This window comes from Rhipicephalus sanguineus, chromosome 1 (assembly GCF_013339695.2).
Source record: "Rhipicephalus sanguineus isolate Rsan-2018 chromosome 1, BIME_Rsan_1.4, whole genome shotgun sequence".
Classification (NCBI taxonomy): domain Eukaryota; kingdom Metazoa; phylum Arthropoda; class Arachnida; order Ixodida; family Ixodidae; genus Rhipicephalus; species Rhipicephalus sanguineus.
This window is the reverse complement of record NC_051176.1, coordinates 27,317,938-27,334,434: the sequence shown is the minus strand read 5'-3', so window position 1 is coordinate 27,334,434 and position 16,497 is coordinate 27,317,938. Positions and strand designations below refer to the sequence as shown.

The 16,497-nt window shown below is 45.4% G+C and overlaps 1 protein-coding gene across 1 annotated transcript in view; it reads left to right on the top strand.

Moving 5' to 3' along the window:
- LOC119406482 (protein crumbs-like) overlaps positions 1-16,497 on the top strand; it is a 286,551-nt gene that overhangs the window by 214,067 nt on the left and 55,987 nt on the right. The window contains exons 14-16 of the mRNA XM_037673508.2: positions 1,360-1,481; positions 13,892-14,366; positions 15,361-16,243. Of these exons, the coding sequence (XP_037529436.1) occupies positions 1,360-1,481; positions 13,892-14,366; positions 15,361-16,243 (1,480 nt within the window). The remainder of the gene's footprint in view (positions 1-1,359; positions 1,482-13,891; positions 14,367-15,360; positions 16,244-16,497) is intronic.

Genomic DNA, 16,497 nt, shown 5'->3' with positions numbered 1-16,497 from the left:
CAAAGTAATGATCCCCGTTGGAGTACTTTTATTGCGATAGCAATTATATGGACAGTCTCGGCTGGATTTTGCCGTCGCCGTCGCCGTCATGCACCGTATATGTATGTATATATATATAAAAGCCCCAAAGAAAAATAATTCAGGAAAATGCTTCCGAAGCGCGGAATCGAACCAGGGACCTCTTGCTCCGCAGCGAGTGGCGCTAACCACTGCACCACAAAACGCAGATCCTCTACGTAGCTAACGGCGAGCGTTACATACACACCCTTTACCACTGGACGGACTCAGAGACGGCCGGCGCTTATAAGCGTTTCTTCATTACCAGCGAGGTGGCGCTAGGAGCGCGACGGGCGCATTTAAATGTCGTCGGCGAGCTCGCTCGCTTCTTCTTATATTTGCGCAGAGAGAACCTTGCCCTTCCGCTGTCTGCTCGCGCGGTTTTCTCGTGGTGAGGGGAAGAGGGATGTTTCAAGCTTTCACCGTGATGTCCGCGCTCTTTTTACGAAGCGTGCGAAAGTCACTCGAGCTCAAGAGACGCCGCTAAACGAACAAACGGAAGATGAGCGCGAACTATCAAGTGTCACAGCTCGACACTTGAAGCACGCTAGTTTCCTTCGCTGCTTCGCCCGCCTTTGCAACAGGAGCACTGTTCAAACTGAGAGTATCCATTGGCGAGCCTCACTTCGTATAGCATTAGTTTCTTGCTATCGCATTCATTGCTTCGCCCTTGCGGCGAAACTGTGACTTTTTTTAATGAAAGTGTGGTGTTGTGCTTTTTCTTCATTTTTTTTTTGCTTATTGCTTTCTGTACACCCATGGCTGTGTTCTTTGTATTTTATAGGATATCTTCCCTTTAGTATAATGTCTTGTGTTTGAGACTGCCAACACAATTTTTGGCAGTCTCAGAAATTTTGCCAATTCAGCATGTTTGGTATGCTGCCTGTCTTAACTTTTTCATTTCAATGTGTGCTCTACCGCAAATAATTAAAGATAAACGTGGTATTATGTTAACAAAGATTATAATTATGTTGTAGAGTTTCTGTTTTCTGGTGTAATCAGTAATGTGTTGCTGAGAAAATAACCTTGTGACCTCTTCTCCACTTCAAGACTTGAAACCTAATCTTTGCTAAAAGACCCAATACCAAGCACCTGTGTTGTCTCCCATATTCTGTCTTTAACCTTCTTTCATGGCAAATGTTTCATGGCAAAAGTGCCATAATTTTGAACTGCTTAAATTGTTTCGCTTACGCTTTAGTTTTATGACATAAGGGGTACTTTTTTTCGCATATCAGTGTTATCATTTCACTTGGCTCCTAGTCTGCAAATGTAAACGATGTTGATGCATTGGACTGAATGCAGGTCAATGGATTTCGTTGCAACTGTCCTGCGGGCTACGAGGGTACTCGCTGTGAAATTGATATTGACGAGTGCCAATCGGGACCATGCCTCAACGGAGCAGGTTGCCTGGATCTTGTCAATGGGTGAGGAAGATTGGGCAACATGCTACTTCGATTCCTTAATAACCATGGCAATGGCGAAACCTGGCTGTAGCAATGTTGGCTGGGGAGCCAAAATTAGCTCATTACGTTCCTGGCCTTGATATAGCTGTTCACCTGTTAAACTGTGTTGCAACACCAGACAGGTATCCAGCGCTGCCTATCAATGACATCACTACAAGTTTTCACGGTGCTACTGTTTTCTCCAGGTAGACCTAGTGCGACATACCAGCTAGACATGCTCATTGTACCTGTTGCAAAGACGACCATTACAACACATGTTGGGCTGCTCAAGGTCCCCCAGATTTGGCTTTCAGCATTTTATTAGGTGACCTTTTGCAGCAGTGGTGGCATAGTGTCATTAACATCTTCACTGCTGAACACTTGTGTGGGCCCTCTGTACTGAGCCAAGTATTTCCTGGAAAGCACATCAGAATAGATTTATTTACATCTCACAAAAATTCACGCTTTGACCTCTCAAGTTGTTTCAGTTCACAGGCATTTCAAAGTGTGAAAAAGTTTCAAGCGCTCTGGCATGTGGAGGGTGGCACTATACTTTTTGCGCTCCCAGTGGCTTTCACTTATTTTTCCTTATGCCTCGCAGACTTTAACACTGGCTTCAGGAATTCTTTTTCACGAGGTTAGAAGGAATTTGGCGCGGAAAATGAGCCTATTCAGTCGCTTCAAGGCGCTAGGTGGCGCCATTTCTTCTACCACTGGCTGAAAAAAAAACAACACAAAAACAGAACAAGAAATGATAAAAGAATATCGCCAAAGGGCCTTCAACCAACACAAGTAACTACTGCCATCTAGCAGCAATGTATCCAGGCATCTTTAGATAAGCCAACAAGTGCTGCCACCCCTTAATATCTTTAGAAATTACTATATACAGGAGCCCATCGATTCGTCGGCTCTGGCAAGATTGCCGCTGCTGGTGCACCCGTAGATTCACCGGCTTTGGCAGCGAATGGGTTAAGGAAGTTCGTCTGTTTGTGCACACTTTTACATTTAACTTAGACTTTGAGAGTGATGGAATCGGTGCACCTATTTCAGGGGTCATATAGCAAGTGCTATTGTAGCATATGAACCATTGTGTGCACTGCCGAAAATACAAGATGTTCTTTAGAAGGCTGTGTTATGTAATGTGAGAGTTTACCGCTGCTTTGGTAAATCAGTTCGGAGCTGAAGGAACTGCTGTAGACTGCTGATTTTTGCTTCTTTCGATGGTCTTTTCTGTTTTTGCAGCATAGTACCTGTAAGGTTGATTATGACTAGGGCTCTCGCCAGAATTTTTTTTATGGTTTGGCATCTTGATGTAGCGGGTCTACACATGCAATTAATTTTGTTCAAAGATTCCGACATTCTGAATAGCACTTTTTCAATTTTGAATATTCAGTGCATAAAAATGCAGTATACTATATTCACCAAATGTTGCCAGGACAAAGAAGTACTGCTGTCAGAATAGGGACGGCAGCAGTGTTTCATATCTGCATCAGGCAATAAGTGCACTTCCTGTGCAGACATGTGACCAGCAGTGGATCATGATGCCAATTTTTACGCTTTGTTTGTGTCTGTTGCTCTTAATTTAGGACGGAAAATTATGTGGCTGTGGCTATTTGAACCTTTGACCTCTCCTTTTTACAATGGCACTATAAGATGGTGGCATTGCGTTAATGATAAACATCATGACCCATTGTGCGATGGCAGCTTCCGAAGCCCAATTTTCTAACTGAAAGTTGTGATTTTATGGGGGGATCTTCTGCACCACGTTTCCTTTCCCATGTGATAGAAAGGTACCTGGGGATCATGTAAAAGGAAAAGCAAGATTTAACTGAAAAGACTGTTCTAATTGCCAAGGCCTCCCTCAAAGTGGTTGTCTTAAATATGTTAGAAGAAAGTGACGATGATGGAACTAGCACCTTTTGAGCGAGCGGCTCGTGTCTCGAGCTTAGACTGATTTGGAACGGCCAGCAATGGAGGCGTTGCAAATGTGCTCCGGGCAATCAAGTTGCCCTTTTTCCACTTTTCTACGACGAAGCTTCTTTTCTTTTTCTACATTTTATGGTGCTGATAAACCCAGGCACTTTGTGATCCAAGCGACCCAACTATGAAAGGACTTCCACAGCAACGAAGATGGATTGGATCAAGGGCGAACAAGCGACCCAACGAGCTTTGCACACGCGTCTCTGTAACGAGGCAAGCCAACTCATTGAATCGAGTCAGTTTAGTGCCCCGGTGCTTCGAGTGCTACACGAGAGACTGAAGAACTGTAGCGACGGTCTATGGGTGCTGAACAAACAACTGGAGGGACACCTCACGGACAAGCAAGCAGCCGAGGACTACCTGTTGGTCTCGGAGTATGAAGACAACGCGGCAGCAATGTTGTCCCTTCTCTCCTATCACATCGAACAACTTCAGCCTGAAACGACGGCGGACCAAGGCCTGCCGATACCCAACGATGTTGCAACCCCACGTATGACTTTGGGAGGTCGTTCCATCGGTGATGCATCAAGGCCGGTTGCCAGTGCTTCAAGACTAGTGAAGCTTGACTTAGTTCACTTCAATGGAGCAGTGCTACAGTGGCAGCCGTTCTGGGATGTGTTCAAGCATGCCGTTCATACAAACACCAGTCTGACAAGCGTCGACAGATTCCACTACCTGAAATCCCTTCTGGTTGTTACCAGCGGCCAAAGCGATCGAGGGAACTCAAGTGACTGATGCTTCATATATATGCAGATGCCATCGAAATTCTAACCAACCGCTTCGGAAACACGAGGATCATCGAGCAGAAGTACTTGGACAACCTCAGAACACTCAAGCAGTGTTGCATGGAACGGCGTTCCAAGGAATGACGTTCCAGGAACTAGTTCCGTTTTAGAGGAACGCCACCGCTCCATTGAGGATCGGTGGAACTGTAACGGTAACTCGTTGCGTTTACGTAGCAACGGCAGAGGGAACGGCGTTCCTTCTGTAACCGTTCCTCAGCATTGAACAGGTGCATGCACGCAGCACATCATGCCGAACTGGGCGGATGGGCGACCGCGTGAGGTGCAAGAATCTGCTGCTTGCCTGTCACTTGACTATGCTGCAGCCTGGTTCAGGGACGCGCGTGATGCCGAGACCGGCCGCATGTGGAAGGAACAGCTGATGTTGCTTTCTTTTTGTCTGAGCCAGTCTGACAGCAATCAAAGGCCATGCTGGAGCGTAGACACCACTTGGAGAACATTTACTTGACATTCGAGAATCATTGAACCCCAGTGTAAGGCGACCGCCAGGAAAGGGTGCGCTATTTTTTTACCTCGGTGACTTTTTTGATCGGCCAACTCGAAAGTAGCCTTGTGTGTGTGTGTGTGTGTGTGTGTGTGTGCGTGCGTGCGCGTGTGTGTGCATGTGCGTGCGTGTGTGTGTGCGTGGCTGTATATTCGGGTGGTTTTGCTACGAGTACCCGTGATCTTGTTGGCATAGAGAAAGGAGGGTGGGCCGACTTACAGTAGTCGAGGCGCCTGCATGCGCGTGGTTCAGTGGAGTCTTCGAACGGTGCAAATCATCGTTGTAAATCTGGTGTTTGACGCGCATGGGACAGAGCAACCAATCACAACGCTATAGGCCACGGAAAGTAAGTGAAGCACTGAGGTGCTAACCACCGTAATCCCGCGCGGTGGCTTCCCACTGCGCATGAATGGTCTTGGGCCCCAGCGAAAAGGTGGCAAAGTTACACTTCGGTTCTATCCCTTGGGAGTGAGCACCTTGCTGTGTGCAGCGTACACTTCTGACGTTTTATTGGCTTAATTTATGTTCGTACGCTAGCCGACTGCAAAGCTTCGGCCAAGTTCCTGGGAATGCTTTTTTTCTTGTCGCGTGGTTTTTAGCAGCTGGCTCGATCATTCCTTTAGTATCTCGTGCATGTCGCCGGCAGCTATCAACAGATCTATCCCTTGACACCCCGTTGCGTGGATGGCGGGAAAGAGGACTGAAAGGCAATGGTCGCGGGTGACGTAGTGGCGCCTGTCCGGTGCCTTCCATGGTTGCGTCTGGGCAAGCATCTCTTCAAAATGCAAGTTATCTCGTTATGACTATAACGAGATAACTGTCTCGTTATCTATCGGCTATCAATCTATAATTTTTGTTATAGTTCAGTTCGACAGCCGCCGCGCCGATAATGTCTGTCATGCAATAAATGATACGTGTACATCCAGTGCTATATTCTTGTTGCGCCCACTGAGGCTGCCCTCGCCCCTACGAGCCAGTTTGACTTTGTTCCTATCTGTGTACAACACGGCAGTTCCCTCAAGCGCTTGATGGAACGGCTCTTCAATATTGTCAACGAAGGGCTGACGAGAAAACAGGTTTGTCTGTCGGATACCAACATCGACATGCAAATCTTGCTGAGTGCGAACAACGGACTTTACTAAGTTGCAAATATGTATCCAGGACAGTATTTTCTACTCGCACTACAGTATTAAATTAGCACTCATTAAACACCTATGTATTGTCATGTGGTCGTGACGTCGACGAAGGCAGCAGTCGGTGTGTCCAAGATGACTCTTTATTTGGCCGAACTTGTGGCCTTGAAACGGAAAGTCAAACTACAGCAATACACATTGTACACTGATAGCAGCGAACAGAGCGTCGGCCGTCGATAAACTGCCCTGCAGTAAGGTGTGTCGGCATTTATACATGCGGCATTGAACATTCGAGCCTTATCGCTGGTGGCCGCGAAATAATCTGAAAGGTTCCCAGCCATTCGGGAGCTGTTTGCGCAAGACAGCGATTACACATATAAGGGACCAGTTACATAAACATTGCAAAAGAAGCATGCGTGGCAGTATTGTTCCTTTCAATGCGGTTTCCTGTGCTAGAAACTTAATTATATTGGTGCATGTGCGGAAATTTCTATTTGAATATTTGAAGACCAGTATACTGAGCGCGCATTTGAAGACTGACATGGAAAGTGCCACGTGTGTTGCACTTGTAATAGACGAGCACCAAAGTTGCAGTTAGACATGTCTGTAGTATGGCCGGTGGTCTCTAAAAAAATTCGTCTAGGAGTGTTTCTGTACAGTCCTTTTATCTACATATCACCTGCTGCTGGCGATGTCAAATTTGTGGAATATATGTAGCTTGATGTAAGCTTAAACTGATCACATTATTTCACCTCAGGATTATCTGGCACTGTATATTCATTAAATAGTCAAATGTAACGTTAATGTAACTACACATTCCAATTTTCGAAATGTAACTGGAACGAGTTCCTTTTGCATTAAGGGAACTTGCAACGGGAACTCGTTCCAAGATTGGGAAAAAATGCGGAACGAGCTTTCGTTCCTGTTTTAGAGGAATATGTACAACGCTGCAGTCTAGCCTGTACAATGTTACACTGACGTGACCGTCATGAGGAATCTCCTAAATACGGGGACCATAAATGTAAGAGATTTTAAGGCTCTTGGACAATCGGAGCCTTCGTAAGCTGCAATGCTTGTTGAGGTTCTGACCAAGGTGATCCCCAATGACATTGTGGTGACAGAGCTCACTGCAAAGGCCCAACGAGACTCAGTCATCAGAGACGGAGCTACAGCAGCTGTTGGATCATCTATGGCTGGTGGCAGAAGCCTATGAAAAAAGCGGGCAACAGGAGTCCTGTGTTCGCGACACACCTGAAGGAAAGTGTGACAGGAGGCCCAGTGCGATGCCTACCACTTCCGTTTTGCGCAGCGAATCTAACAAGACAACAGGCACTTGTTTTTTCTGCCTTTCACCCGCACATGCTACGGAAGCGTGCACCTCTGCCTTAAGGGGGACGTGGCACTTGGGAATGAAAATCACCAAAAAAATCTAGCTTTCGCTGGCCATCTCTTCACGCTCCTGACATCATTGTGCACCTAGTTACAAATTTTCATTGCTGCATACCGTCGTCTTCTATCCACATCTTACTTTAAAAAACCGAAACCGTGCATCCTGCCCTTTAAATTGAGGGCAAACGGCAAACAATTTTTCATGCTCTTCCTGTAGTGGAGGGGCAATATCTTCTGTTCTGTCTGGGTTATCATTACGATTTCTTTTTCGCTTCCAAGATAAATAAATGCAATGTGTCGTAAGGCAAATTTTGTTATAGTACTTTCTTCAGAAAATGTTCTAAATCAAAGTTTTGTTTTGGGTATTAATTGGGGCGTTTTTTAAATTGGGTGCAACAGCCCACAACTCTGCTTGGAAATGTCCTAAAGCAGAGATTTATATTTTACGACACACCACAAACATTCTCAATGTATTCTGTGGATTGTACATTAGTGTGCAGGTTCTGGTTAATTAGCTAATAGGCCTTAAACAAAGAAGTAGGTGTTTGTGATATCCTGGAAACTACTTATCATAGGAAAAAACTAGCTGGATATTTGAAATCAGCACACAAACATTCTTAAACTCTGCAAGTTCCATCAAAATCGATCAAGAACTTTAAAAAAGGTTTTAAAGTGCCACATCTTAAGTTTGCATGAGAAGAAGAGCCGTCTGGCCAGATCGGGTAGATGTTTCAAGTGCACAATATCAGGTCACCGCTCTAAAGATTGCCAATGATATATCCGATGTGCTAACTGTAAAGGGAAGCACACAACAGCTGTTTGTGACCCCAACTACGTGTGAACAAAGAAACCAAGTGAACACCCGAGCCTGAGCTTGCATGCTGCCGCTCAGTTGTCTCCAGGCAGCTTGTTGGAGAATGACATATTACTACAGACGTTTCAAGCATGGGCTCTAGGTGACCACAGTTCTTGCTTTATAAGAGGAGTCCTCGACAACGGAAGTCAAAGATCGTTCATCAGAACAGATATATCCTGAAAACTAAGCCTGCCAATAATGAAGAAGGTAGATGTAGACGTGAAAGTGTTTTGTGGGTCGAGTGGCACGCCAAAAGAGCAACTCAACTTAGTCAAGGTGACGTTAATGATCCAGTTTGACAGAGTCAGGCATGAAATTGAGGCATTAGAGGTTCCTTTTATTTGCGATCATTCGATTGAACCTCCACAGTCACACGCATTTGTGCAGAAGCTGGTTGCTTAAAATAAGTTTATTGCTGATTTTATATCACTTCGTGGCCTAAAGACAGAAGTCAGCATTATAGCTTACTCATTGGAGCCGATCAAATGTGGAAGATAGTGCTAAATGACGTTTGTTCACACGAGGAAGTCACCAGACTAGCTGCGATCAACACTAAGCTCGGCTGGACCTTTCAAGGACCGGTTCCATGTGATGGGTGCATTTTTAACGAAGTCAGTGTGCATGTTTGTGTACTTTGCACGAGTTGTGCAGAAGCTAACGTGTCTGAAGCCCTACTGCAATTCTGGGATTTAGACAGCATAGGCATTTCGGACCCTTCTTCTAACGACGACCAAGGAAATGTAGTGGTACGGCAATTCATGGAGAAAATTGCCTTTAAGAACGGGAGATATGAAGTAGCGCTTCCGTGGAAGTGCGTCAAGACAGATCTCTCAAACAACCGAGGTGTTGCAGTTAGACACCTACAAGGTTTAATGCGGAAGTTTGGAAACAACACGGAACTCATTCAGCAATACGACAAAGCAGTCAGACAGTATGAACTGGATGATCACGCTGAAAAAATCCATGGATCACAATCAGCAGAGAGAGACACCACACCATGCTGCTGTCAGAGACTCACCCTCGACGACACGGCTGAGGATGGTTTTCGATGCTTTGTCACATGCACGTGGAGCAGCATCTCCGAACGAGAAAAGGGACCAAAGCTCAACAACAGCATGGTTAAGATGGTGGTGAATTTCACGTTGCACAAGATTGGACTTACTGCCAATGTAAAAAAGGCGTGTCTTCAAACCGGCGTCCAAGAGCCTCATCGCGACGCCTTATGGTTCTTATGGTTTGACAGCATGCTGATGCCAAGTGAATTTAAACCAAAAATTGTGGAACATCGCATGACACAAGTGCCATTTAGAACCACGACAAGTCCATTCCTCTTGACAGCAACGCTCCAGTACCATTTCTATCACGTCGATTCTGTGCTGAGATCAACGGCAATGCAACTTGCCGAGAACTTCTACGTTGACGATGTCGTCACAGGAGTTCTTCAATTCAAGCCTTCTACCTCTACAAAGAAGCGAATCTCGTCCTGAGCAGAGCTGGCATGAAGCTGCAGAAATGGTTCACTAATGATGATGAGCTCAGACGACACATCACTAATGGATTGGACTCATTCAGCAGCACCTCTTACAAAGGTTCTTGGTTTACTATGGGATACAACGGCCGACAAGATTGTTCTAAACATGGAATCCGTGTTGGAGCTTCTTGAAGAAAGGAACGACACAAAGAGATGTGTCCTTCAGACAACCGCACGGTTTTTTGACCCGTTAGGTTGGCTATCACCATTCATTGTTAGGATGAAAGTGCTCTTTCAAAGATTGTGGGAGCATGGCACAGCGTGGGAAGAAGTTATGCCTGAGCCATTTAGAAATGAGTGGGAAACTTGGTCCAATGAACTGAAAGAATCTCAGCCCTTCTCACTTCCCAGGTGTGATCTCAAGTTATTATTTGACAAGCCTACAAGCTCATGGCTTCATGTATACGCGGATGCCAGCTCTTGTGCTTACAGTGCCGTCACTTATCTGAGACTTGAAGATCGATGCGGTAACGTGGACGTTGAGCTTCTCTTTTCAATGTGTAGAGTGGCTCCAATCAAACGAATCACGTTACCACGTTTGGAACTGGTAGCCACTGTTCTGGCTTCTAGAGTCCTAAAATTGTTGCAGGAAGCTCTAAAATTGATGCACTGGAAAATGGAGAGCACACATGGACGGACTCAGCTGTAACACTTTGTTGGATACGAAGCTCAGCAAGCAAGTGGAAGCAATTTGTTTCTAACAGAGTCCACGAGATACAATCCAGACCAGTGCCATCACTGTCCGGGAACACAAAACCCAGCCGATGTGCTGATGCGGGTAGTTAAACTTACAGACCTTCAAAATAGCCAGCTCTGGTGGAAAGGACCGGACTGGCTTCGACGTCCGGCATCTAGTTGGCCAAGAATGCCCGACAATCTAGATTCTGGAGCTGTAGACAAACAAGTTGCGTCCGAGTTAAAGACAAGCGTTCTAGTACTATTGAGCGTCACAACAAAACCACTTTTCAAAGTCGACAGAATTAGTTCTTAGTTGCAAACCACAAGAGTCACCGCATGGGTAAAGCGCTTCGTGTACAACTGTCGATCGCCCATGTCTCATAGGGAAGGAGGACTTACAGCTACTGAACTTCAAGAGGCAGAGAACGTCTGGTTCAGGCAAACACAGACAGAAACTTAAGCCAAGGAGAGAGCTCAACTTGAAGTTCGACAAGACCTCGACAAGACGTTGTCAATAAGAGACCTGAATTGCTTCATCGATGAAAAGGGCTTCATGAGGATTACAACTCGCCTTCAGAACGCCGACGTCACGTACAGCGAGATGACGCCTGTGCTCCATGGTGGTGTCGGCGATAGCTTAACTGAGCTTCGCGCCCGGTTCTGGGTGCGCAGGGCGTGACAAGCAGTGAAGTGAGTGCTCCGACAGTGTGTGATTTGCGTGCAATTCCGAATCAAGGCTGTGAGTGCACCGGCAGCCCCACTTCCTGGTGATCGTGTGTGCGCCCTTTTGAAGTTACGGGAGTTGACTTTGCAGGGCCAGTGTTCGTGAAAGACTTCACTGGCATTAAGGTGTACAAAGCGCTGTTCACATGTGCAGTTGTCAGAGCAATTCATCTTGAGTATGTTGTTGGACTTACCGCAAACGCTTTTGTCATGGCATTCAAAAGATTTTGGGCAAGACGGGTAATACTGCGAATAGTGTACTCGGACAACGCTACCACATTTAAGAAAACTGCACGTGAATTAGCTTACATGCACCAGTTGTTGAGGAAAGATGAAGTCAGCCAGTATTGCTCCACCCACAGCATAACGTGGACGTTTATTGCAGAGAACTCCTTGATAGGGTGGCTTTTGTGAGCGGTTAGTTTGTATTGTGAAAGTGTGTCTTCGCAAGTCATTGGGAAAGGCGTCTGTTGACTCACAGCAACTGAGCACTTTGCCAACTGAAACTGTTGTCAATTCCAGACCAATGTCTTACATTTACTCTTCCTCTAGAGAGCCAGAAATCCTAACTCCATCTCAGTTTTTGTTAGGCTTCTGTCAAAACCTAAAACTTCAGAAGAATGGGGAAAAACAAATACTGAGCTGCTCAGTTTGTGGGTCCACAGTCAGCGAATAATGGAACAACGGTGAAAGCCATGGCTTCATGAATATCTTCTCACATGCCGAAGTGTTCACTCAAGTCATTGCTTGCTATCGCCAGCCGGTAGCAAAGGGGTAACCGTTATCATCTCTGCCTATGCCTTCAATCCGTTGTCAGATTGAACGGCGCACCCAACTGCCGCGGCACATCGGGGAGGAGCTTTGAGCCGGTGCTCACTGTCTTGCATGCGTAATCATGCAAACCGCGAATAAACTTTGCAGCGGGATATTTCGGGGCACAGACATGCTAGAAGAATTCTTCCAAGTGGAACTGTGTAGAAACACGACTGCCGCCAACTTTTCAATACAAACATGCCCGCTTGCTGCACTCATTAAAAAGTTCATATTCAATCTTAGTTAATTGGGTGTCTGACAGTGATAATTACTATCTCACTTTGTGTCCCCCTGAATAAAAAACTTTTCTGCAAAGGTGGTTTTCACGTACCTCTGAGTGCTGAATTTTTAAGAAATCCATAAAGCTTAATTTTGAACACCCTGCACATTCTAAAGTATGGTTATTTTCCAACCTCCAAAAGTGCATCCTCATTTATAAAGTTTGCATTTTTATGCTGAATTTTCTAAACGTATTTTCGGAGTGTAGGTATCAAGTAAGGTTGTAATACTATGGAAGCTATGAGGAAGTATGTAGAATTTCAGTATTCCTGGGATCCCACATTGCAAAGGCTGAAAGATGTGTCAAATGTAAATTCTCAATTGTTTCAATAATAACTACGAAGGTTCATGCTTGAACTCAGTGTTTTGTTTTACCTGGTATATAGCATTCTATATTACATGTGAAATAGCATTGTTTCATTTAAGTAGGTTGTGTTGCTTTGGTTGAGGTAGAAGCACTATAAAACGTAGGTAATGGTTAGAGGTAGGCTTGTGCGAATATTCAAACTCGCTTCGAAACAAATTTAAATTCTAGGAAATGAACGAATCGACATATGTTAACCACGTGTAACCCCCAGTAAAGGTGGTTTCACTGCAGTGGAGGTGTGCTGTACAGTGAATACACATTTCCAGGGGAAATCCGCACTGCCGTGAAGCCCCACTTCAAAATTAAATGAACATATATTACCCTCATCACCTCGATTCATCATTTTTTAGGATTAAAAGCTTGTTATACCGGCTTATATGCCCTAAGTATAGTAAATTTTAAAACTTAACATATTTTACAGGTTGTCACTTGCATTCTACCGAAAGTCAAATCCTGCTACTACTCAAAGTTGCTTCCACTTCCCTTTGAACCAAAAAGAATGACATATGCACATGCCTTGTTTCAACTTGAAAAATATTGAGCAGGTTAGTTTGGTCATGACAAATGTGCTCATTTTTCTTTATAATATGTGATATATACTATTTGAATTTGCTTTGAAATTATTCGACCAAATCACTATTCGCTTCGAATTTGCTTTGGGCCTAAAATTTACTATTCGCACAAGCCTAGTTATAGGTGTTGTGAACTCATTTGAGGCAAACATTTTTAAAACTTAGGCGGCTAGTTAGCACCTGCCTGCTTGATTCCGTTTGCATTCCTGGAGTAACAATTGTTTGCAGCCGTCTCTGTGAGGCATTCCCAAACTTTTCTGCAAAGCCCAGGAGAGCAGTACTATACACATCTCAATTTCTTTTTGAGCATTGAAATTATCCCTTGTGGACTTCCCTATCCTACATGTTATCCACAGCAGCAGCGCTAGTGATCACTTGTCTTTTCTGCTAGAACTAAGTGTTGTCTGTATACTTTTTTTTTCATAATATCTGTTGTCGTGGTTACTCCTAGGTAGTCTACATCTAGTTTACTGTGGGTGTCTGTCTCTGTAGGTACAAACACAAAAAGTCACGCAGTGCTTGTAAGTTTGTAAATAAAAGTATAGAAAGCTGGGCGAGTGCATTTTGGGAAGAATTCAGTGCACACACAACAGACAAAGAGGATCGAAGAAAGGAGACAAACGAGCGTGAACTCACAACTCAGTTTATTGGTGAAAAAGAAGTACACACATATGTATATATAAGCCCAGGTTACCTTATAGGTTGAATGTTGTAGGTTTTGCAATGCCTGGAAACCTTGGAATAGCTCCTCTAGACCGATCCTTGCTGGCCTATAACTGTGCAGGTATGAGTGCAACTGCACTGACACGGGCTTTGAAGGGGCACACTGTGAGCGGAACATTGATGACTGCTACCCGGGTGCCTGCCAGCATGGCGGCACGTGCGAAGACCGTGTGCGTGGTTTCCATTGCCACTGCCATGAGGCCTATGAGGGCAGTTCCTGTGAAATTGACATACCGGACTGTGACCCCCCAAGGCCGTCGACGCCACCCTGCGAGAACGGGGCTGCCTGTCTCGAGCGCTCCAATACGAGTCTCTACCGAGAAAACTATCTGGGGCTCTTCCCGAGCTTCAGCTATGCTACGGCTGCCGGATACGTGTGCCTCTGCCCACCCGGATTCAATGGGACGAGATGCGAAAACAACATCGATGACTGTCCGGGCCACAACTGCAGCGTCTATGGCCACTGTGTCGACCTGGTGAATGCATATCGCTGCGAGTGTCAGGCCGGTTATGAAGGCGTGGACTGTGCAACTGAGGTGGGTGCTGTCACTTTTCTCCTTTAGCTGTTCGATACGTCCTGCAGTAGGTGTGTGGTGTGAGTGACGACTTCTTTATTGTTGCCTTTTTTTCTGGGGGGGAAAAATTGACTAAAGGTGCATATTGGAATACAGGCCAAAACTGCCAACAAGCCTGCCCTGACTTAGAATATTCTGCATTTCGTGATGGTAAAAGCGTTACTACAATGGAGACTTCTTGCTAAGTCTCTGTTTTAGTAGTGCTTTTCTCATCATGAATTTATACCAACATGCCCCAATGAAAGCTGTTACATATTATGCGCTTTTAAGCATGTGAAACTGCGCTGTGCAGGCAGCACATTCAGCGCATGTGGCGCCTGCGTTTCAGAGTAGATATGGTGCACGTCATAATTAAAGAAAAGCAGATGCATGCATTGCATATGCAGGGTATGCTATGTAACTAACCTACTTCCTGTACAAATTTCAATACAGTACTAACTAGTTATTATTAAGGAATAATAAAGCGTGAGCATCAATTACACACCATCATGCTAGGCCTGACAGAGTAGCTCTGCCATAGCAGGGTCTACATAGCAAAGCATATTGGTCTATTCAAATGGCGGGCTATACTGTTAAAGAAGCAAACTGATTGGTAGCTGCCACATGCACATGTCATAGGTGGTGTTGCTGACATATAGAGGAATAGAAATTTCGCTCTGACTTTTGTGCATCGGCTGATTGCAAATTGTGAACGAAAGTAATCTTCATCCTTGTGTTTTATATTCTTCAAACTAGCTCTGCTCTATGTCTCAACCTGCTGAGGATGACACTTCATGCACGTCCTTTTTTTTTTCTTGTTTCTTGTGTTTTTTGTGGCACTGCTTTTCACAATGCAATCATACCAACTTGCCAGCTTAATGTGCTTTATAACAAATGATCAAACTTGTAGTTGCTGAGCTTAGGTCAGAATGTGAGTGTCTTATTTGCTTGATGTTGTTCTGTTTTTTTAATTCAGGTGAATGAATGCGAGGCGTACCAACCGTGCCGCAATGGTGCCACCTGCCATGACAAGGTTGCCGACTATGAATGCACATGTGCTGATGGGTATGGTGACAAGAACTGCTCAACACTTCTGCTTGGCTGCCGAAAAGCACCGTGTCTGAATGATGCCCGCTGTGAGCCACTATTGACAGATGACAGGCAGCACTCGTACCGCTGCCATTGCCTGCCGGGATTTGCTGGCAACACCTGCCAGACAGTTACAACTGCGTCACTGAACAATGAATCTACCTGGGACCTCAATGTTGAGCGACAGCGTGAAGGGCCACTGGACCATCACAAGTTGAGGATGCAATTCCGAACAACCCTTCCAGCGGGCCTGTTAGCACGCGTGGCCATGGACAAAAGTCGCGTGCTGTTGGTTACCCTGTCGGAAGGCCACATACTTGTAAAGTCTGCAGATGACTCGTTGTCTGTCACTGTCGGCAAAGGGCTGAACAATGCTGAATGGAATGAATTGAATCTGGAAATGTCATTGGGATCGATATTCTTGTCCCTGACCGAAGGCCCTAATGCAACAGCTTCGTTGCCCGGCTATGATCCAGCGACGCCACTGGTTTCAGTTGTCCTTGGAAGTGGACAGTCTCACCGAGATACCTTGAACGGCATTGCAAGTTTGCAGAAACAGAGCAGAAGCAGCTTCGTGGGATGCTTAAGAGAAGTGTGGCTTGATGGAGCGTTGCAGTTGCCACGGGACCAGGTTGGGATGTCTGAAGGTTGTCCACGTGAGGAGCAGTGCGTTGTAGACACATGCAGTGGCCAGGGCAACTGTGTGGATCTCTGGAACCAGCATGAGTGCCACTGCCGGCGACCCTACTATGGCGAGCGATGCGACAACAGTACGTGCAACTCTTCTTAACTTTGTATTGTTCTCCTAATACTAGCTGTTTTTCCTCAGTAACGCTATGCAGGAAAGTTAGAGGAATGTTGTCTTGTGCTAGCTTGGTCACTGTGTTCAGTTGCTGTGATAATGTGGCTTGAAGTTAATGTTTCTGCACTTCCTCATTGGCCATTCTGTGTGGCTACTGAACCCAGAGGGGACGAATGCAAAAAAAGAAAGGTTGCTAGGAACGTGGCGGTGACAGTGATGGCT